At 40.7% G+C, this 22,565-nt stretch overlaps 2 protein-coding genes across 2 annotated transcripts in view; one reads left to right on the plus strand and one right to left on the minus strand.

Moving 5' to 3' along the window:
• Positions 1-3,741: 3,741 nt before the first annotated feature.
• On the plus strand, positions 3,742-10,280 carry NOPCHAP1 (NOP protein chaperone 1). The gene is made up of 4 exons (XM_069859551.1): positions 3,742-3,804; positions 5,586-5,672; positions 7,304-7,440; positions 9,715-10,280. The coding sequence occupies exons 1-4, from the start codon at positions 3,744-3,746 to the stop codon at positions 9,895-9,897; spliced, it is 468 nt and encodes a 155-aa protein (XP_069715652.1). The 5' UTR covers positions 3,742-3,743; the 3' UTR covers positions 9,898-10,280.
• A 1,676-nt stretch (positions 10,281-11,956) lies between these two features.
• Positions 11,957-22,565, minus strand: part of ALDH1L2 (aldehyde dehydrogenase 1 family member L2) — a 33,919-nt gene continuing 23,310 nt past the window's right edge. The window contains exons 13-23 of the mRNA XM_069859563.1: positions 20,821-20,971; positions 20,054-20,124; positions 19,841-19,946; positions 19,411-19,498; positions 18,692-18,785; positions 18,352-18,448; positions 16,739-16,837; positions 15,831-15,996; positions 14,462-14,567; positions 13,102-13,301; positions 11,957-12,096 (exon numbers count right to left, since the gene is read on the minus strand). Coding sequence (XP_069715664.1) covers positions 12,041-12,096; positions 13,102-13,301; positions 14,462-14,567; positions 15,831-15,996; positions 16,739-16,837; positions 18,352-18,448; positions 18,692-18,785; positions 19,411-19,498; positions 19,841-19,946; positions 20,054-20,124; positions 20,821-20,971 — 1,234 coding nt within the window. The 3' untranslated portion in view covers positions 11,957-12,040. The remainder of the gene's footprint in view (positions 12,097-13,101; positions 13,302-14,461; positions 14,568-15,830; positions 15,997-16,738; positions 16,838-18,351; positions 18,449-18,691; positions 18,786-19,410; positions 19,499-19,840; positions 19,947-20,053; positions 20,125-20,820; positions 20,972-22,565) is intronic.

Below are 22,565 nucleotides of genomic sequence, written 5' to 3' on the forward strand. Positions count from 1 at the left end.
GCGGCCCCTGCGATGATGCGGCCGGGGATGCGCGGCAGCCGCCGCCCCGCGGATGGAGGAAGGGGGGGGTGGGCAGGGACCGCGGGCGGCGCGGAGGGGAGGGGGTGTCAGCGGGATCCCCCTGCGCTTTCCCGGCCCCCCCGGGCCGCGCCGACGGTGCTCCGGGAGACAAAGGGCGGGGAGCGGGGGCTCCGCGGGCCGGCGGCGGCGGCGCCTTCGCTTCCAGCCGCAGGAGCGATCTTGGCAGCGGAGCGCGCCAGTCAGCGCCTTGAACTGGCTCCAGAATCTCAGCTACGAGGGCATTTTCGTTCTTTTCTGCCGCTTGGCTAAAAATAGTTTGGTCGGGAATGCAGGGTTTTGTTGGTTTGTTTGTTTTTTTAGGTGTTTTGCTCAGTTGGAATATATATTCTTGCACTGCTAGACTGTATCCCTTGCACGCGATAGCGAGGGCTTAAATCACAGAATCATAGAATCATCAGGTTGAAGAGACCCACCGGATCATCAAGTCCAACCATTCCTATCAAACACTAAACCATGCCCCTTAGCACCTCGTCCACCCGTCCCTTAAACACCTCCAGGGAAGGTGACTCAACCACCTCCCTGGGCGGCCTGTTCCAGTGCCCAATTACCCTTTCTGCGAATTTTTTTTTCCTAATGTTCAGCCTGAACCTCCCCTGGCAGAGCTTGAGGCCATTCTCTCTTGTCCTGTCCCCTGTACACCCACACTTGGGATCAGCTGCCTGTGTTGGCTAAACACGGAGTCAAGGCCTTGGAGCGCCCTGCCCTTGTTCATCCATCCTCGAAACATTCATTATGTGTCAGAGCTGGGGAGCGGCTCTTTATCAGGGAGTGCAGGGATAGGACGAGGGGTAGCAATTTTCAGCTGAAAGACAGGAGTTAGATATTAGCAAGAAATGTTTTACTGTGAGGGTAGTGAAGCACTGGCACAGGTTGCCCAGAGCACATAGAATCATAGAATCACCAGGTTGGAAGAGACCCACCGGATCATCAAGTCCAACCATTCCTATCAAACACTAAACCATGGCCTTCAGCGCCCCGTCCACCCATCCCTTAAACACCTCCAGGGAAGGTGACTCAACCACCTCCCTGGGCAGCCTGTTCCAGTGCCCAATGACCCTTTCTGTGAACACTTTTTTCCTAATGTTCAGCCTAAACCTCCCCTGGTGGAGCTTGAGGCCATTCCCTCTCATCCTGTCCCCTTGTCACTTGGGAGAAGAGGCCAGCACCCTCCTCACAACTTCCTTTTAGGCAGTTGTAGAGAGCAATGAGGTCTCCCCTCAGCCTCCTCTTCTCCAGGCTAAACAACCCCAGCTCTCTCAGCCGTTCCTTATAAGGCCTGTTCTCCCCACCCCTGGAAGAGTCCAAGGCCAGGTTGGATGAGGCTTTGAGCAACCTGATCCAGTGGGAGGTGTCCCTGCCCATGGCAGGGGGATTTGAACTTGATGGTCTTTAAGGTCCCTTCCAATCCAAACCATTCTATCATTCTATCATTCTATGAATACATTAAAATAGTTGAGCCAACTAAATGTATGTATTTATTATAATAAATAGCATTATTCCTCATTAGTTGCTTGACACTTGGAAGTACTGAGGATGCCTTAAGTGGAAGGCGAAAGGGGAGAAGCAGGAAGAAAAACAAACCAAGTCTACAGCATCTTTTTTTCCTTTCCAAAGACAGAACAAAAGACAGCGCAGGCAAGTGACCAAATGTGTGCTGTAAATTGGAGCTAGCTGCTGTGGGTATGTGTGGAAAAGCAGAAACTTAAGCACAGGAGAATAGGTTTGCAGGACCGGAGCCAAAACAATCTGTACTCCAGTTGTGCAATATACAGCATCAGCCTGAACTCTGAGTCAATACTGCATTAACAGAATGAAGCAGCCCAAACCTCAGAGCTATTAATTCAGTAGTGGATGCTGTCTCAAGCCTGAATTTATTGGGAATTTGGGCTAAGTAGATGCTGCTGTCCCCCTACTCGAGTACCAACTGCATGTATCCATGCCTTGTGTGCGCTCACATTGCGCAGTGTGGATGCATAGTTGGGCCACCTTGCAAATCAGATAAAGATCACATCTGCCTCTTGCCAACAGGTTAGACTGTAAACCTGAGGTCTGGGAATAGCACCTGAGGGTGCTGTTCCTGGCTTTTCTAATTGCTTGTCTGGTGATCTTGGGCAATAATTCTCATTGCTCCCCATTACAGGTTCCTTGACAGCATAATACTCCTCCTTTCACTGAAATCACATAATACCCATGGATGAAATACATTTTTCGAGGTTCATGCACTGTTATTTTGGGCTGAGTGCAAATTCAGAAGGACTAACTTTTACGGCAAAAAAAAAACCCAACTCAGTCCCCAAGATTTTTTATTCATTAAAATTAATACAATTTTTTTCTGGGAAACCTAAATTCTAGAGCACAGTTGAGCAGAAAGGTGCAAATCAGGTGGCAAACTCAGGTGGCCCCGGAAAGTGGTAGAGGACGCTTGCTTGGGCCAGTCTCTCAGGGAAAAAGCAGTGCAGTCTCTTGCTTGAGACCCTGTGGAATGTTTGCTTCTTACTCCTTCATTAATCCTGAGATATTGGGTTCTCGGTTGTTTTTTCTTGTGTTCTTTGCAATAAGGGCTTATAAACACTACTTAGCTGATTCCTACTTATTCTCTTTTTGGCTTGGACTTCCTATCTCATTTCTCATGAAGCATTCAGTCCTCTTTTTACAGTTTTCACATTGTCTAGATTATAAACAGGTAGGGACAGAAACCGCAAAACAAATCTTGAATAACAGGTTGACCAGAGTCAGCTGAACTTGGGGGCAGGATAAGTTTCTTTTTCAAAAGGTAATTAAAATTCCCTCAAGGCCTGAAATTTCATTTCAGGTGCATTTGACAAAGTCTGTCAGTGAAAATGGGAAAGTTTTCATAGGATGAGCAGCTGCTGGCAGGCGTTCCAGCAATGTTACCTGCTTGGAGCTTAGTTCCATTCTCTCATTTCTCCTTCCAGTGACCGGATGGAATTTTCATGTCAGATGGTTTCATAAAGGTTTTAAAAACCTCCCCCCCCCCACCTTTTCTTTGTAAATTAAATTATTTTCCTTTCTGCATTGTTAACCCTCTGTTTACCAGCACTGTTTGTGCTGGTTCATCACCGGTTAACACACGGATTTACTGGCACCATTTGTGCTGATTAACCCTCGGTTAACCTGGGTTTGCCGGCAGTGTTTGTGCTGGTTCATCCCAGGTTAACCCTGGGTTTACTGGCACGGTTTGTGCTGGTTAAGCCCGGGTTTACCAGCAGTGCTTGTACCTGTTAACCCCAGGTTAACCCCAGGTCAACCCACAACCCTTGTGGCGCTTAACCCCAGGTTAAGACCAGGTTAACCCCGGTTTTACTGGCAACATTTGTGCTGTTTAACCCCGGGTGAACCCTGGGTTTACCGGCAATGTCTATGCCCGTTAACCCCAGGTTAACTCCAGGTTACCTTGGGTTTAGCAGAACCGTTTGTGCCGCTGAACCCCACGTTAGCCCCAGATTTACTGGCACCAGTTGTGCCGGGTTTACCAGCACCCTCCGCCGCCCTTCACCCCAGCCCGACCGCGGCTCCCCCGGCGCCCTTTGTGCCCGTGAAGCCCGCGGCTCCCCCCGCCTTTCCCCGCCGGGTTTCCCCGCGCTGCCGCGGCTCCTCCAGCCCCGCAGGGGGCGCCCCTTCCCTCCCCCCCCAACCCCAGCATGGCGGGGCAGCGCGGAGCGGGCGCCTCTCAGGAGCTGCTGGGCGCGGGGCGCCGGGGAGGTGAGTGAGTGGGGAGGGAGGGACACGCGATGTGATGGCGAGCGGCCCCGCGGAGAAGGGCTCGGGGGGCTGGTCGAGGAGAAGCTCGACATGAGCCGGCAGTGTGCGCTCACAGCCCAGAAGGCCAAACGTGCCCTGGGCTGCATCAAAAGCACCGTGGCCAGCAGGGAGAGAGAGGGGATTCTGCCCCTCTGTTCCTGTCTTGTGAGACCTCGTCTGGAGTATTGTGTCCAGGTCTGGAATCCTCAGCGTAAGAAGGACATAGAACTGTTGGAACAGGTCCAGAGGAGGACTGCAAGGATGATCAGAGGGCTGGAGCACCTCCCACACGAGGAGAGGCTGAGAGAGCTGGGGTTGTTCAGCCTGGAGAAGAGAAGGCTCCGAGGAGACCTTATAGCGACTTCCCCGAACCTGAAGGGGCTGCAAGAAAGCTGGGGAGGGGCTGTTTATAAAGGCTTGTGGTGATAGGATGAGGAACAATGGCTGTAAACTGGAGAGGACCATATTTAGACCAGACATAAGGAGGAATTTCTTCACCATGAGGGTGGTGAGGCAGTGGCACAGGTTGCCCAGGGAAGCTGTGGCTGCCCCATCCCTGGAGGTGTTCAAGACCAGGTTGGATGGGGCCTTGGGCAGCCTGGGCTGGTGGGAGGTGTCCCAGCCCATCGCAGGGGGGTTGGAACTAGATGATCTCTAAGGTCTCTTCCAATCCCAAACTATTCCATGACTCTATGATTTTTTGGTATCATTTTGGCGACCCAGGTGGGGTTTGCTTTCAGGATTTCAGATCTGGGAGGCTGCAGAGGGGCGGGCAGGGAGTGAGGTTTCTGCTGGGCTGGTGATGAGCCCCCAGCCTTGCCCGGGAAGGGGGCTTCTCAGGGCATCCAGCTGCTCACCCTGCGCTTGTGATTCTAGTTGTTGCATGTGGAAGGAATTCTGTTTTTCCCAGTGTGAAGTACATCCATGTTAAATCCGTATCAACCATTATAACAACTTTTTGCAAAGATAAAAACGTGTTAAGAAGAAATCATGCTTTGCTGTAGTTGATGCTTTAGGTTGATGACTCTGCTGATGGTCATAAGAACTAACCTGTCTAATTAGTGTGACGCCTCCCTACGTTGTTTGGATTTTACCATGCTACTTCTGCAAATAGTTAATTTAGGCCCTTAGCCCCAGTGCTTGTGGCCTGCTTTCGTTGATTGCCGCCACACAGGAGGGAAGGGATTTAAATCAGAGTAATTGGCACGTGGCAGCTGGTTGACTCACTGTTTTACAGGGCCAGACCAGCGGTCTGTGGTAGTACATTATTCTTTCTTCCAAGCAATAGCAGATGATAATTGCAGATAATTAGTTTGAGCACTGTGTGAACACCCCCATCCTTGCCATTGCCCAGTATCTGCAATTGAAGTGGCAGAGATGCTGTGGGATACGTTCCTGCTCAGTCCTTTTACTATCTGGCTGTGACCTTGCTTCCCTGAAATTGTCTAATTCTGTGTTGAACCTGCTGAACTTTCTATTTTCACAGCCTCTTGTGGTAGCAAGTTCTAGGCATTCACTACCTACTTCATGCAGAAATACTGAGATGAACACCCCAAACAAACATCAAGAAGCAGTATTTGCAGGAAATCAGAGGGAAATTTCTCCAGGCACAGACAGCTGAATCCTCATATTTTCAGTCATCTTGTAGAAAGGTGGAAAAGCAGTGGCAAGAAGAGAGTTTCACAGTTAAAATGTGTTTGTGGTTGACATAGGTAAACCTTTAAATAATTGTTTGTTTCCAGGGCTGGAAGAAACTCTGTTGATTACTTCTAAATGTAAGAGCCAGAAGGCCACAACTTTGCAGACAGTTAGGATGCCAAGGAGTAATGGTAAGTATCACTTTGCTATTGGAACAGTCTCAGCAGGTACATCTTTAGCATATCTTTATTGCCTTAGTGCTTTCCTTGCACTATATAGAGGGAGGAATACTTGTGTTATGTTTCTGCTAATGCTAGGTACTGTGTTGCAGTTGCGCATCCCACAGGTTAATCACGTAGCTGCTGCTGCTGCAAAACTGGATTTTGTGATACTTGGTGTTAATAGCTGTTGTGTTTTAGTGACTCAGTTCTCCTTGCAGAAGTACTTGTGATCTCCTCCTACAGTGAATTTACTAAGTTGTATCTTTAGTCTTCATTTAGTCAGCTGCTTTCAAATTGATGTGAGTTATGTAGATAACTTTCAGAACTTTATTTGTAATAAATGTGCTGGCAAAATTATTAAGCCAGGTCATGTAAGCATTCACTCATTACAAATTAATTTGAATACATTAAGAAAACTTGTTAATTGAGCTATGTTCCTTCTTTCTTGGTCAAAGCTACATGGAGATTGCTAATATTCTCATTAGTGTAACTGAGCATAAGACATACTATAAAAATTGTTGTTCTTGAAGTGGTGTATCTTCAGGAGTTTTTCTCCTCATGAAAATATACCAGAGTTCTTTAGTCTCAGATTGTTCTATTCCAGAGTAGAGTGTTGCTTTTTTACTGATCTGGCCTTCTTATCTCTTTTCCTCAGTATTAAGTATTTAGTGTATAAAATCATTTATTTTAAAAAGGACTTCTGTCAAGTTGTTGTGTTTTTATTTTGTGAGCTGAGCTTTAAAAAAACTCCAATTTGTATTGTAATATCAAGCTCCTCCTTGCATAAAAGTCTTTACAAAGATGACAGTGTTTTAAAGGTAGGTCATCCCTATTAGGCTCCTGTGGACCTCACACGGACCTCACTTCACAGAGAATGAAAATCTTATGCTCATCTGTATTTGTTGAACAAAGATTATTTGAAAAAACTCTGGAGGCAAGTGAAGATATTCCCTTCCCCCATGGAAGAGAAATGGTTCTGACTCCTAATGACAGTGATGACCTTAACATCATTGGGAAGTCTCACTGAGCTTAGAAGGATGTTTCTGTAGAGGATGAGTACCTTATACTTCAGCCTTAAGTGTCCAGCTCTCTCCCACTGTCATAGTTTCAGAGCCCCTTTTAATAATTATGTTCTACTTTCTTTTTTGTAACATGAAATCTGTGGCATCTGTGTTATGGCTGATTTTTCTGTCTGGAGACATTCAGTCTGTACTTTAATAGGTAGGGAAGGAGGACATAATTATATATTCAATGGAAATAATAATGATGTGGAAGTTTCTCAAGATGGCATTTAGTATGTATTCAAACCCACAGAATTTACAAGTTTTCTATAAACCAGTCGCGTTTTGTTGTAAGAATCCAAATGGAACTGTTGAAGTGATTTCCTGCACCACGTACTGACCTATAGATTCAATATCTTTTTGATGTTCATGTGTTGGAAAATTGAATGCTATAATAAATCCACCTATTAAAACATCTTAAATGGTAGACAGCTGGAAATTAAAGTAGAAATTGAATATGTTTAAATGCTGAGATTTCTGAAGTATCAATTAATGTGTGCCTGTTTGTATATATGCATGTAATAATTATTTCTTTTTCAGTTTTGGACCGAGTACAGAACTTTTTACCACAGATGGCTCATGCAAATGATGAGCTAAGGAGAAAAATGGTAACAGCACCAGCTCATCAGTTTGATATTGAAAATTTAGACAGTACAACAGAGAAAGTTATAGAAATGGTAAATGCTTCCTATATTTTTTTATTTTATAAAGTAAATTTAGAAGTCATTAAAATACTTCTCTGATCTTAGAATGAGCTAATTTGGTTATAGAACCATAGAATCATTAGGTTGGAAAATACTTCTGAGATCATCGGCTCCAACTATATCTGTCCGCTACTAAATCATATCCCCTAGCACCTCATCTACCTGTCTTTTAAACACCTCCAGGGATGGTGACTCAACCACCTCTCTGGGCAGCCTGTGCCAGTGCTTGATAACCCTTTCTGTGAATAAATTTTCCTCAATGTCCAGTCTAAACTTCACGTGATGCAGTTTGAGGCCATTCCCTCTTGTCCTATAACCTGTCACTTGGGAGAAGAGACCAACACCCACCTCTCTGCAATCTCCTTTTAGGTAGTTGTAGAGACCAATAAGGTCTTCGCTCAGCCTCCTCTTCTCTAGGCTAAACAACCGCAGTTCCCTCAGTTGCTCCTCATAAGACTTGTTCTCCAGCCCTTTCACCAGCTTTGTCCCTCTTCTCTGGACACACTCCAGGACCTCAATGTCTTTCTTGTAGTGAGAGACCCAAAACTGAACATAGTATTCGAGGTGCGATCTCACCGGTGCTGACTACAGGGGCAGAATCACTTCTCTGGTCCTGCTGACCACACCATTTCTGATACAAGCCAAGATGCCATTGGCCTTCTTGGCCACCTGGGCACACTGCTGGCTCATGTTCAGTTGCTGTCAACCAACACCCCCAGGTCCTTCTCCGCCAGGCAGCTTTCCAGTCACTCTTCCCCAGGCCTTTAGCACAGCAAGGGGTTGTTGTGTTCCAAGTGCAGGACCCGGCACTTGGTCTTCTTAAACCTCATCCCACTTGCCTCAGCCCATTGATCTAGCCTGTTCAGATCCCTCTGTAGAGCCTCCCTGCCCTCCAGCAGATCGACACTTCCTCCCAGTTTAGTGTTGTCCACAAGCTTGCTAAGGGTGCACACTGACCCCTGAGGAACACCACTTGTGACCGGCCTCCAGCTGGATTTAACTTCATTTACCATGACTCTTTGGGCCTGGCCATCCAGCCAGTTTTTAACCCAACAGAGGGCACGCCTGTCCAGGCCAGTGGTAGCCAGTTTCTCAAGTAGAATACTGTGAGAAACTGTGTCAAAGGCTTTACTAAAGTGCAGGTACACTACATCCACAGCCTTTCCCTCATCCATCAAGCTAGTCACCTTGTCATACAAGACAATCAGATTAGTTTGCTCACGTGAGAAAAGGCAGTGTGAAAGTGATGTGATACGTGAGTGCCCCAGACAAGGGCCTGCAGACCCACAAGATATAAGAAAGATATAAGATGGCAGAAATAAGGCAGCCTGGGGATTAGTCTGTGAGCTGTCAGAGTAATTTACTGGCCACTGTTCGGATTCAGAGTTCTTGTAGGTTGTATCCAGCCTACATTGAATAGGTTGTCCAGTGCTGGTATATGCTGAAGAATTCCAAATAAATAGTGAGAAAACAAAACGGATTGTGAAAATTCCTGTTTGGATATGCTGAAATGGAATAGGTACCTTAATAGACTTCATATGATGTCCTGGCTTTGTAATAAACAAGCCAGGAGACCTCATGATTAAGTAGCATAATGCTATTTGCAAATCACAGAAAAAATGTATTTGCATCTTAAATTCCTGTGTTTTGCTCTCCAGCATACAGGAAGTTTTTTGAGGTATGGATTCTCAGTTTAAGACAGATTTTTATGAGAGAAAAACAGACCTCAAAAATCATGGCTTTGCATATGGAATGGTCACTTTTGCTTCAAAAATACCCTGGTGGTTTAAACTATTTGCTATTCTGCAGTGGTTGTAGTGCCATGAACACCACTAGGTTGTAAGATACAAGCTGTATTAATAAATATATAAATACACTTTTGTGTATATATCATGACCCCTTTCATGTTAAATGGTTTCATTTGAGTTCTTTGCTGAAAATTACAGTTTTGGTGCTTCTTGCAGACTGAATTCAGCTATCTACTAATTGTTCTCCTTAATAGTGAGATATGAATGGTCTTATATTTGCTATAGGGCAATAATTTATTAAAATTTAAATATTTAGGAATCTATTCTTGAATGATATTTGTCATAATCCAAGGAGAACCCAAAAGTCTTTCTAATTGTGGTTTTCTTATGGTAGTAGGCTGTTTCATGTGTTTGCTTTATGCTTTACTCAAATGATGGAATTGGTATAGAACTGCGTAATTTGTTACCTATAAGGGGTTTTTTTGGTTTTTTTTTCCAGAATGTAGCAATAGTTGAACTTAGTGATTCTGATACAGATGAAGAGATACTAACTTCAGAAGATGACTCGGAATCTGAAGATGACTGTACAGCTGATGAAGTGACAATAGACAACATTAAGTTTCCTAAACAAAAGGAACAAAAGGGCAAAATAGAAATTTTGGATAGCAAAGTGAATGAGTAAATCCATTTTTATTGTACTTCCTAAAACCAAAACAAATTGTGTTTTATTACTTCGAAGACTTGGCCTTTAAAACTACCTTGTTGCCCAATGTAGCATCCCTTAGGATCACATGAAATATTATAGTTTACATGGTGGAAAAGTGAGGATGCACTCATGACTGAAGCAAGCTTGGATTTCTGAAGAACTAAGTACAGTTTTATTCATCAAACAATATGGAAGAAAGATTTGAAGATATTTGAAGAAAGATTTTCTGTATTGTGCTGGAAGTTTTTGCTTCAAGGGCAGGAAAGTTTTAACTGGGAAAGAACTTTTTTTTTATATATATTTCCTGTGATGTGTTATGTATAATGCCTTTGATATTAAACATCTTAAAGTGCATTAGAGGTATGTCTACATTGCCTTCATGGTAATAACTGTGGAACACTAAAGCAGTGGCTGAGGTAGTTTCAAGATGAGTTAGCTTGGGTAAGGACAGACAGGACTCAAGAAAGTGTTCAACAAAGCTTTACTTACCCTCTGTCCCTGCGCTGAGCTCACTGGTAGGTTACTAGCTCGTGGCTGGAAGGTTTATGGCTGTAGTGGAGAAACTCTTGGTACTTAAATGATCAAGTCTGCCTCTCTGGTGTTACAGTTGCTTTAAGCTACACTTCATCTCCCACTTTCCCTACCACATTTCTGTCCATGCCATTTCTTTAACAGCTGTCACTGACAGAAGAATAAAAAGGTGAAATTTCTGCTGGCCTGTACTTAGGTTAGCTTGAAACAATTGTGAAACCAAAATCAGTGAAAGTTATGTCTCGTTCATACTTACCTCCAGTGGATCAAATACTATTATTTTGGCTGTTGCGTTTCCTTCAGAGATTGGTTTTCATTTCAGAAGTATCTCTAATGCTCCTGGATGTCATCATTTGTTTCCTGAAGGAACTTTATATTTTCTGCACCATTAAAGTAAAATTTTCTATATTGTATTTGCTCAAATACTAAACTTAATGTGATGACTTGAAACCTGCAGTAATGTACAGAATTTATTTTGAATCCCATACTTAAAGCTTTAGTTTTCTTTGAAGATCTGTTTCTGTAATATTTCTAATAAGAAATAACAAGGATTCTGATCTTTCTTTCACAATGCGGCTTCTTAAAAATAGAAGGGGGCATGATTTACAGAGATAACTGATTAAACGACAAAATATTTTAGGGAGTGGAAAGACTGGGAATCAAATAATGGGACTGCTGCTTTTAATGGCAGCCCACAGATCAGATTAAGCTTTGAGTGGAATTGCACTCTAAGAAGAGCAAATGCTCTTAGTAGGCTTAGTTTGCTAGATAAGGTCTTAATACATGGAATGTTTTCTTCAAACTGAAGAAAGCTTGGAAGCCAACATCTTAACTCAGTCATTTTATGAGAGATTTTCCCGTAGATTTAAAAAGAAAAAATATGAAATACAAAGTAATAATCATATGATATAAAACAGCGATAAGAGTCCATGCGCACAGACACAAAAAGTGATTTTAATCTGTTACAGTAACCAACTTTCAGATTGCAGGCAGATCACACATTCCATATCAACAAAAAGATAGAAAATATTTTCAGTAACTTTAGCTTGATATGCATAGTTTAACACCGATGTGAACTCTGTATGTATTATACAAAGATCATAGTAAGTGCACTTTCTTGCATTGATTTACTTCTTATGGCACAAAGGTTTTCTGTACTGCTGAAGAATCACCAGACCAGAATGCTTAATTGCTACTGTAAAACTTGAACTGGTTTATAGCAAAAATGGCATAATAAGTGTATTTTCAACTTTTAAGGGAAGCCTAATGACTAAGGGTTTAAAATCATCATGTAAATATTATGTTCACACAAATAAGAAGTAGGCATGTGAGAACTTATTGTTCAGCTGTATTTAAAAAAATAAGCCAAACTGTGTTCTTGGGGTTTTTTAGGGATACTAAATAACTTCAGGTAATTTCCAAATGCTTTTATCTTTCAGTGAGACTAGAATTTGGACCTGATTTATAGCAGCTATTTTTTCTTTTCAGTTGTAGCACTGCAGAGAGCATGTCCTGGGCATGGTGTTATGTGCTTTGTGGAGTCATTAAACTCTGCTGAAAAGTTTGCTTTCCAAGAGAAGCTGTTACTTTAATATTCCACAGTGATAGCCTTGGTTCTAAGATATTCATGAAGAGCTTCTTCACCTGTATAAGCACAATATTCACCAGTTAGAATAGCAGCTAAATTAGAGACTGTTGGTACAGACTTTAGCATTAAAGAAAATTCAAAATGTTTTAGCCAATATTTGAGTCCTTAAGGGACATTGGAAACTAACTTACCCTCCCACTGAGATTTATGGAACTGGTTTGACAAGGAGAGGTCAAACTCCACAGATAGGAAAAGAAAAAGGAGCTGGAATTTAACAAGCAGCCACCCGGCTGGGACTGGGCAGTCTCTAGCTGGCCATTGAGGTCTTATAGTTGAATTCATGAACTTCAGTTTGCCTATCCTAAGTTTCTAGGCAAAGAAGCTGGGTAAAAATTTGTAATCTTTGTTCCTGATACTACTACTCATTTTGGTTTCAGGAAATGTCTGAAAATTTGCTAGAGGTTCCAAAGGAAAAAAAATAATCCATTGTATCAATGAATTATTTTTTTTCCTTTCTTTTCCTTTGCCACAAGGCTTGTTCTGTCCAGACTTGTAAAGTTTCATTGACAGACTAGATCTCACTTCTTAAAAAAATGGTTTTGAAAAGATTTTTTTTGTTTCTTTCTCTGTGGCTGTTGGCAAATTTTGATGATATTTTGAAGCATTAAAGTTTCCCATGTTCTTAGAAGTTTAGAGGAGAAACCTAAATCAGTGTTCTTTCTGAAGGAAAGTAAAAGAAGATTTTGGCCAATACCTTTTCTGCTTAACAGCATTTCGTAGCCTGTATGTAGCTCTGGACAAGCTGTAATGCAACTGCTCTGAGAGGAGTATTCTGCGTAGCAATTTAGCAAATGTACAGGAAGAGCTAAACTAGAGATATTGAGGTTGGAATATTGTAGGGATGAGAGAGAAACTAGATTATTGTAATTGGAGGAATGTAGGAGATGCGGGAAGTGCATCCATAGTTCGTGTTTCAGTAGATACACTGTACACAGGCGAGGTTGTTTTTTCATTGACTTGGATTGTCAGATGAGAAATGAGGGAGGGAGAGAATAACTTACCTAAATCTTTCCCAAAGCCAGATTGTTTAAATCCACCAAATGGTGCTGCCACATCAGTTTTGTTGTATGTGTTAATAAAAACTGTTCCAGCTTCTAGCTTTTCACTGATGTAGAGAGCTTTGCTTATGTCTTTTGTGAAGACTCCTGAAGCTAAACCATATTCTGTGGTATTTGCCCGTCGCAGCACTCCATCAATGTCCCTACACAGGAGAGAAATGATTTAGCTCCAGCAACGTAAAATAAACAAGTGTTAGTGACCTTCCACTTTCGGTGTCACTGAAGCACCTTTTTCCCATGCTCTTTCTTCTCAATAAGCTTTTTTGAAGACAACTAATGACTAATCTATGTGTTAGACTGACATCTGTGGAAATTCCTACCCTTACTTCAAACTCGTAAAGCTTGTAAGGTTACATTTCTGTGGTTAAGATCTACACTAAGAAACATCAAGGGAAAGGTTATACTATGCATACTAACTTTGTTCAGCTCCAGTACAGCTTGGGGATTAGAACAATACAAAAATACTTGTAAAGCAGGGCCTGGCTGCAGATTATGCATCAGTTTGCTAAATTTTTGGCCCTGTTTTACAAGTTACTGGAGAATACGTACTGAAACTCAGACTTCTATTGAGACACAACTTTTCAGACTATGTGCAGGCTGCTATTTTCTATTTGCTTGTCATCTCCATATAGCTTAAAAAACCTGTGATAATTCAGAACTTTAGAAGTCTCAATGTAATCCCCTATCACCATACATAATTTATAGATGTGAAGGTCTATCTATGTGGCTGGTTCTTAACCGCATTATCAAACTGCAGAAAATGAATCCTGGTAGTTAGGTGAAGTTTCTATATGTAGGGTTTTAATCTCATCTGTGTATAAAATAATTCCTATGATTTGGAATGAAAACTTTTAAAACTGACTGTCTATACAGAGGGATTTTCATTTGCAACAGTAATATGCCAGTGCTACACAAGACATAAACAACACTATGTGGTCTTCTGTGACAAAGGGAAAACTAAGTGATTCCAGTGGAAAAAACCCACACAATTCAATCAGGTTGCTGCAATTACCACATCAATGTCACTAAAAATGTTTCACTGAATACTAAGACTTATTTAAGAACCGCCACTGAGGATGCATTCAATCCTGTCATATATGCACTGCTAATAGCCTTAGTTCTATGTCGACTCGGAGCAGGATACCCCTTATTAAAAAGGGTATTTTCTCAGAATTTAGTTGGAAAAGAGATTCGGGATGGTCTTAGGAGATTGAACAAGATCACACTATCTATGTTATCATTTCTACACCTAGACTGAAAATGAGAAAGTAAAGTTTCTAACAGTAATCAGAGGAGAACATACCCATTTTTAAACTTAGAAATCACCATTACAGGACCAAAGGACTCTTCCTGGGCAATATACATATGGTCTTCAACATCTGTGAATATAGTGGGTTCCATGAAGAAACCTAAACAGAGGTTAGAGCATCAGTTAAGTATGGCAAAAATGCTTTGTGTTTTGTATTGTCCAGGCCATCTCTTTTCCATGCTTTGAGGTCAGAGATACACTGAGACTTGAAACAGAAAATATTAAGATTTGATATGAAGTGTGAATGGAAATGCATGTGTGTAAAACAGCAGAAATAGAGTTAAAAGAATGACTTCTATTGATTAGAGCAACGATACATGCTGTTCCTTGCCAGGCCAGAAAGTCTGCATGGCACAGACTGGGGCACTCCTCAAGGGAAGACCCTGCACTCTGACAGGAGGAGGACGAGGTTACTGCATGTTGCAAAGCCCACTCCTTTTCCTGTTACCCAACAAGAACATAGACTGTAGCCATAAAGATCTGTATGTTCCAGACAAGGAAAAACATGTGATAGGCACCAACTCTGCCCAAGATTTGCGGAGGATGAATTAAAGTCTGAGGCAAAGGACCTCTTCATAACAACCTTCATTTCTACAGGGTATAAAAATCTGTCCTAAAGCTAGTTCATCATTGCCAGTCAAAAACTGTCCTGTTATGCACAAGCGATTGTAGGCACCTACATTTTGGTGAGTGAGTGTATTTCAGTGTGAGGGGGTAAAATGAACTTTAGAGGTTTTGTATAATTGCCTTCCCTTTCCATAATACTTCACGTGTAGCTTTGTTACTCTGATTCTATATAGTTACAAATTTTTACTTGCATTTTATTTGGGGGTGCAATCGTTAAGTTTTGAAGCTCTGATCCAAATGCTGCCCATTCATTTCTGATAAAAGAAAGATATCCATGAGAAAATGTTGCCTTTATGCCTTTCCATTAAACTTAGTATATACATTCTTCAGATAGATAGCCAAAGAAAGGCTACCACTAAAAATACCTTTTTCAGGCTCTGCTAGCAGTTTCCTCAGTTATCTTCAGTGTTTTGTTGATCTAAATGAATATAATTATACTTATGGTTCTTGATAGTTCAAGGATGTTGCACAAAAGACCTCAACACCTCACCAACTTAATGGGAATAAATGCGTAAACAATTCCCATATAGACTAGATTCTGATTCAATTTCATATGTTACGCTTTAGTTGCACAGCTTCTCTTAATATGAAATTTGAAAGCCCTGTTCTCAAGCATTATCTTAGCCTTACCTGGTTCTGTTCCCATGATATTGTTACTTCGCATAATGCAGCAAACAATTGTGATGGCTTTTATTTAAAGTATAAAAGTTCCAAACACCTTTGAACAGTATTTTACCTGGTCTACGTACTTGTCTTCCTCCATACACTAGAGTGGCTCCTTCTTTTACTCCAGTTTCACAATACTGCAGCAGCTTTTCCAAATGTGCCTTGTGATTTTGTGGACCATGATCTGTAGATCTATCAAGTGGGTCACCAATTTTCATCTTTTTTATTTCTTCCACCTGTGGGTTGCCCAATTAAAATGAAGTTACATCACAGAGCAAGTAGTAGCTAATGTGACCAGTAATTTGGGATGCTTCATTGTTTGTACTATGAAGTTTGGCTCTAAGAAAGGTCTGGATTCTCAGAGGCTGAAATGCTCTTTCCTTTTTTAAATGAGGCTTTGTATGGTGTCCTACATTCGATAATTTCTGGTTACTTCTGAAAATTTTTGATGCTGTTTTGATGTATTCATTCTCTTTTACTATTAAGATAGGCATGTACAATGTTAGCTTTTACAGTGCTAAATGAGTTATCACAGTGATTTTCTGTTCTTGAGTTATATAAATGAGTTTTACAGGGGTACAGTGTGGTGACTATTGGATTTTTAATAATGACCTTTGAGTTATTCTATCTACACTTCCTATATGCCTTTTTTTAAAAGTTCTCTGCTGTTTTCAGTCACATTGACCTAAGTCTAGTATTTTTTTAAACCTCAGTTCCTTAGTCAAATATGATATATTATTTAAGGTACTATACCTACTTCAATATTGCTTATCTCTGCATTGCTGATTAAAATATTCCCATTCAGTGCCTTCCTTTTTGCCCTGTAAAGAGGTTCCTGAGAAGCAATATTGCCTATCATAAGCAATAATGAGAATTTAAACAAGCAAAAACTAGAAGAAATGCAAGCATCTATAAAACTAGAGGCTCTTTTTGCCATAGTGAAGTATCTGTTTAAACTGTAGTACTTGAATATCTTACCACTTTTCTAACAAATTCATCATGGATTGATTCTTCCACAAACAGCCTGCCAGCTGCAATGCAGTTTTCTCCTTTGTTGAAATATACTGCTCCCATACCCTAATCAGGGAAATAAAACCATTAATATTTATATGCGTCCTTTTGTTCAATCTCCCTTTCATTCTCTTCCCTTGGGTTGCATTCTGTCCTTGTGACCCTCAACATGTAATGCTTTATGTAAAGGGGCATCGTTAACACAGTAAGACTAATTTTATAACTGACAGACACAATTCCATGGAGACAAATGGCTCAGGATGAAGCCGTCAGCACTGCTCTTTCTGTTTCCATCAGCGTTCCACAGAAATACCTGCTGCAGCATCACAGAGAAGAGAGCGGGCAGCATGACCAGTGAATATAAAACTGTGATAATCCACGGAGCAGTACAGATTGTGTCAATAGCTGCAAGTAACTGGGGGAACATTACCTGACTCTAACCTGCAAAGCCCCTCCTGTTTCAAGAGCATGGATTCAGACCCCATGCAGTTTGTTACTTTTGATTTACCAAGAATTGATACCTGCCTTTATTTTTTTTTCACCGAGGGTGTAGGGAGGTGGGGGAAGGAAGAGAAGGACAAATAAAATTACTAAAAATGTGTTTATCTGGCAGCTGCAAAGGCCTAGGGTCCTGGCATTAGTAAGTCTGCCCAGGATCATGTGCTAATGTCAAGCGTGGGGCAAAGGAAAGCATTTTTTCATGATTATTTTAAAGCCATCAATACTAGGCATAGCTCAGCCAGCCTCTGCATCACCTTCTCACTTCTACAGCTGAGAACAGTGCTAGGGCCAAGTACTGCCCTGACTGTGACGTTTCAGCTTTTTATTATTTTCCACATATACTTCACTGTGCAGTCACTCAGACTCTTGTCTTGTCAAAAGACACTCAAAAAAATGCAGAAAGTGTGTAATGGTTGCTTCCTGGTAGCAGTACCTCTTAGAAAGGTTTAGAGAATTCACGGAACTAGCACTTCGGGTAAGTACAGCGTGGAAGGCCTTTGCCGCCTTCTTAGTGAGCAAACTACATTTGCTGTCATTTTGGTGAATCAGATTACCTGAGCAGGAAATAATTTCCCTAAATCCACTAAATTTCTCACTTGCACACCTTATTTATGAACTGTAAACACATTATGGCTCATTAGGAAGGTGTATTATAGTAACTGATGGTGAAGAACTATATGGAAATGGGGAGCTTGATGTATATTTTAACCTACCTTAAGGCTCTTATAATATTTTTAAGTATTTTATTTGTATATTAGATTTTGACAAATGGATATTTAATGTGTTATCTTGGTTAATGAAAATACTTTTGAGCTATATTTCTTTGTTTTCTTGTATTTTCTAATGTATATTTCTCGTAGCACAGATCCCTGCCATTTTTGGTGCAGCATTAACAGTTTAATTGTGCTGGTGTAAAGAAATATTCTATAGAAAAATAGTCTGTTTTCTAACAGACTGCATGATTTTTTAATGCAAGGGCTCCCTATTGTGGTCTTTGGTAAGTCAAATATATTGAAATTGAATATTGCAATGCTGCCTCATAAAGGATTTTAATGTATTTCACTTCAAAGTAACATTACCATTTTTACGGCTCTGTCAAGTTCGCAGTCACTGAATATGATCAACGGTGATTTGCCACCAAGTTCAAGAGAAACTTTCTTCAGATTAGTGGCTGCACTGTAAAAAATGCAAACAATCATATGAAATCAACATTTAATCAACTAGTTTCATTATTTCCATTGAATCATATCTAGTGAAAAATGTATAAACCTCCTTTTTCCAATAGTAACTTAGAATTCTAAATGAATTTATGTAGTTATGTTTTTTTCTATTAATGCTATATGCATATTATAGCTAATAGGATGCTTCAGAACTAAATTAAGCAGTGTTTATTTGGTTGTTTGTTTCTTTGTTTATTACCTCTTCATGATCTGTTTACCAGTTGGTGTTGAACCAGTGAATCCAACTTTGCGAACATCTGAATGTTCAGACAGATGCTGTCCCACTAAGCCACCTGTTGGGGTGAGGAAAACAGCTCAACTGCACAGTACACAGGCAATTTTTACTACTCCAGCAGCAACACTTTAACACAGAAAGAGCTAACAGTACATCAATCAAGTACAATATCACATACTTATTTATATTTACAGCTTTATTCATATGACTATGAAAAACCTCATGTAAGTTAACTTGGATCACATTAGGGTCTCCAAATTCCTCCATCAGTCTGGAGTAAAGAATATTCCACTGTAGGTGGAATAATCTAATTCATAACCAAGCCTGCCATACTGCCATACAGTTACTTTGTCACTTCTTTTCCTTAAGAGAAACAGGAAAACGGTGACATCAGGTAGTGTGGTGTGGCCCATGACTTACCTATAGTGACAAATATACATCTTACCAGCTTGGTCTAGGTCTCACAGTCATATTTAAATACTTCCAAATTATGATACGATTAGGAGAGAAACTGGAGTTTTATAAATAAGTGAAACATGTTTCCCTGTAGTACATTCTTTTCAGAGTGTTCATGCAATTTGTGTAAACCTTTAAAGGGTGTAGGCTGAGAGCTCCTACTACTAGCTAGAGCCAGGTGACAGAAAAAAAAAATTTCCCAGAAAAATGATGAGTTGAAGTTTTACCTGAGCCAGGCAGAATATTTATAACGCCCTTAGGAAATCCAGCTTTAGCTGAGAGTTCTGCAAATTTCAAGGAAGTCAGAGGTGTGACCTAAGTAGAAACATTTAGATTAGGTCTCCTATTTTAATTAAATGCCTGATGATACGTTTTACATTCAATACATCTTAATCTTGATTCAATATTAATCTTCTTACTCATGATACTGGCAAATTAAAAGTTATGTCTTCTTGTGGAAAAGAATTTATTCGTGAAAATGAGAGCAGCATCAGAGCAGAATTGAAGACAGTCAGTACCTTGTAGCATTGTGGCAATTTGTATCATTGTGCATGCACATCAAAATATATGACATGGTCAACCTAGATTACCTGAATTATTTCACCTGAATAAAAAGTGGAGGACCTGAGCCATCTAAACATTCCTTTTTGTTTTTACCTGAGCTGGCTTGAGCACGAGTGTGTTGCCTGCAGCCAAGCATGCTGCACTCTTCCATGCAAGCATCATCAGTGGGTAGTTCCAGGGGATAACAATTGCGCAGACACTTATGGTAGGGAAAAACAGGGAAAGATCATGTTTTTGATGACAGCTTTTGAATGGCTTTTCTGTATGTCAAGGCTCCCACTAAGAAGAAAAAAAAGTGATACTTACCCTATTGGTTCTTTCTTTGTGAATGTTAGATTATGGTTTGGCCGGGCCTGGTTAATTGGAATTGTGGCGCCCTGAAAGACAGAGGAGGGACAAATCTTGGTATTATTTATCATTTTTTATTACAAATACGTTTTCCATATATGTATGTTTTGGAAAGCCACAGAGTAGGCTTCAAAACCAGAAGCCTTTTTGCATCAGAGAAATAAGCAGGGATGATTCTACTGCATGATTTCCTACTATGGATACCATAGTCAACTCCTGATTTTCAGCTGGATGAAATAAAAGCATAGATAACAAACGTGTGGCAGAACATAAAATGAGGGTCTGATGGATGGAAAAAAAGCTGAATTATATTCTTGATTGTGGACTTTAAAGATACTTGAGGAAATGCCGTTGAACCTGTGTCATACGCTGTGACATCAAGAAAACTCACCAGCCTTGGTCAGAATGTAAGTTAGCACAGGAGTCTCTGCTCTTGCCAGCGTGATGACTGCGACAACATTCTGCTCCATTAATAATCAAAAACTGATTAAGCATGCATGTCCACTGTGACACCTCAACTGATTTCTTAGATATCTAGACACATTCTAAACCCATATTCTGCAGTTGGAAGCAGACTGTCCTTTTGTATTGTCAGAGAGACACGTTTTAGGTAAAATTCTAGTTTTGCTTTATTTTTTTGTTTCTTTGATTACATTTTCTATCATTGCTTTTTGGCAGCATAGAGAAATAGCACCATTGATTATTTCCTTTACAGATTCACTTGCCTGAATTTTGTCACACCATCCAGCGAAGTATCTGAATGTTTGCACAGACATTCCAACATGGGTCTTCAAAGCTAAAGTATAGACAGCTCCTGAGTCGATAGACTCTATTGTTGCTAACTCTTCTTGATGTTCTTCCATCAGGTCTGCAAGTCTTTGATAAAAACATCACAAATCCAGATCAGAGAGAAGTGACATCTAACAGCCCCAAATGATACTTGCTATGGCGAAGAACCGTAATTAAAATTGCTTTCCCACTGAATGTGGAAGTGGAGCACTGGAGCCACTGCTCATTAACATCATTAAGAGCTTGAACAATTGCCTGTTAAAGTCTGCAAATGTCTTCACCTTGGCTGTAGTAGACAATAGATGAAGTTATGAATTGTGAAAACTTACCTGATTGTTCAATTATGGTTTTATAAATAAAACTCTTTTTCTGTTGCACTACAAGGAGCCAATTACAGAAAATCAGACCAGTAAGTTGAAAGCAAATGCATAATAAAAATAAGAAATGTCAGATAATAAAAAGTACCAAGAAGGAATACTCAGAGTCCTAGATGAAGATTTGGGAAACATAGCTTCATAATGCTGTTTTGTATTGATTGAAATTGAACTAAAATACGTAGTTGTTATATGTTTCAAAGGCACCTAGATGTCCAAAGACAGAGCTCCTAAGCTGTAATGCAAGTCAAATTTTATATGCTTTGGTACTTTTGAAAATCTGGCCCGTGGCCTTCCTGGGTCTCAGGTTCTCCATCTGTTAGATTTAGGAAGCTACATAATGAGGTCTAAGTAAGACTATGGTAAATATTGAGTTAATAGTAGCTATCACTGTGTCTCAAAAATGCATCTGCACAGACACCTGTACTTATGAGGAGTTATTGTAATATTCATGGCCCCATGCTCAGGCAGAAAGGTCTGTTTGCGTGAATGGATTTTTATATTTAGATTTTAGTTCTCTCACCTGGCAATGAAACAGATGCATCAATGTTTTCCTTAAGCTTTTGCAGAGATGTGGAAAAATGCTCTTCAATGTTTTAATTGCATCTTGGAGACCTGGCTGCAGGTCAGGTCACTAGCAGTTGTGTGTGAATGAGTGGATATGGAATGTCAGCGACGAAGTTCTATTTAATGCATGCCTCATACTTTCTATTAATGACTCCTTAAGACAATGCAGCAGCACTAGGGGCTTTAATGGTACAAACCTTCCCTTTGGTTCAGCATTCAAAAACTCTAGCTTGAACACAGACCAGATTAGAAGGGGCCTTGTTTGAAATAATGTGGACCAGAGAGATACTTCATTCATTCTAGGGATGGTTTGCAACAATAACACTCTGGTACATGCAGAGACCCAGTAACCTAAGCAGGGAAGAGTTTAATCCAGGAATAATCTATGCAGTGTAAGGGAGTTACATTTTCCATGTGCTTAACATAGTTACACGTGCAAATCTTTCAAGTATAAATCACAGAGCAGTAGTTCTAAGATCTTAAATATTTCTCTTCAGGGCAGAGTTAACTTGGGCTTTCAAGCACTTTACATTCCTAATATAAATTAAACCCGAGTCTGTACATGCTTTGAATCTGTGCACGCTGGTGAAAAATTTAACTGATCAACCATGTTTAATTTTAATATGAGTTTTGACTCACCCATTTTCTGTTGTGATGATTACTCAACTCCTTTTTGCAGTCCTGCAGGCATTTTTTAGAAGCCTGGTCTCATACGTTATGAGACAAGCAAAATTTCCAGT

The sequence above is a fragment of the Phaenicophaeus curvirostris genome, chromosome 1 (assembly GCF_032191515.1).
Source record: "Phaenicophaeus curvirostris isolate KB17595 chromosome 1, BPBGC_Pcur_1.0, whole genome shotgun sequence".
In the NCBI taxonomy this organism is placed as follows: domain Eukaryota; kingdom Metazoa; phylum Chordata; class Aves; order Cuculiformes; family Cuculidae; genus Phaenicophaeus; species Phaenicophaeus curvirostris.

Excerpts from the sequence above, each read along its gene's own strand:
- NOPCHAP1 (XM_069859551.1), top strand. The coding sequence starts at position 3,744 with ATGGCGGGGCAGCGCGGAGCGGGCGCCTCTCAGGAGCTGCTGGGCGCG. Across the intron at positions 5,673-7,303 it reads TAGGATGCCAAGGAGTAATG|TTTTGGACCGAGTACAGAAC; the intron begins GTAAGTATCACT and ends TTTCTTTTTCAG. Across the intron at positions 7,441-9,714 it reads CAGAGAAAGTTATAGAAATG|AATGTAGCAATAGTTGAACT; the intron begins GTAAATGCTTCC and ends TTTTTTTTCCAG.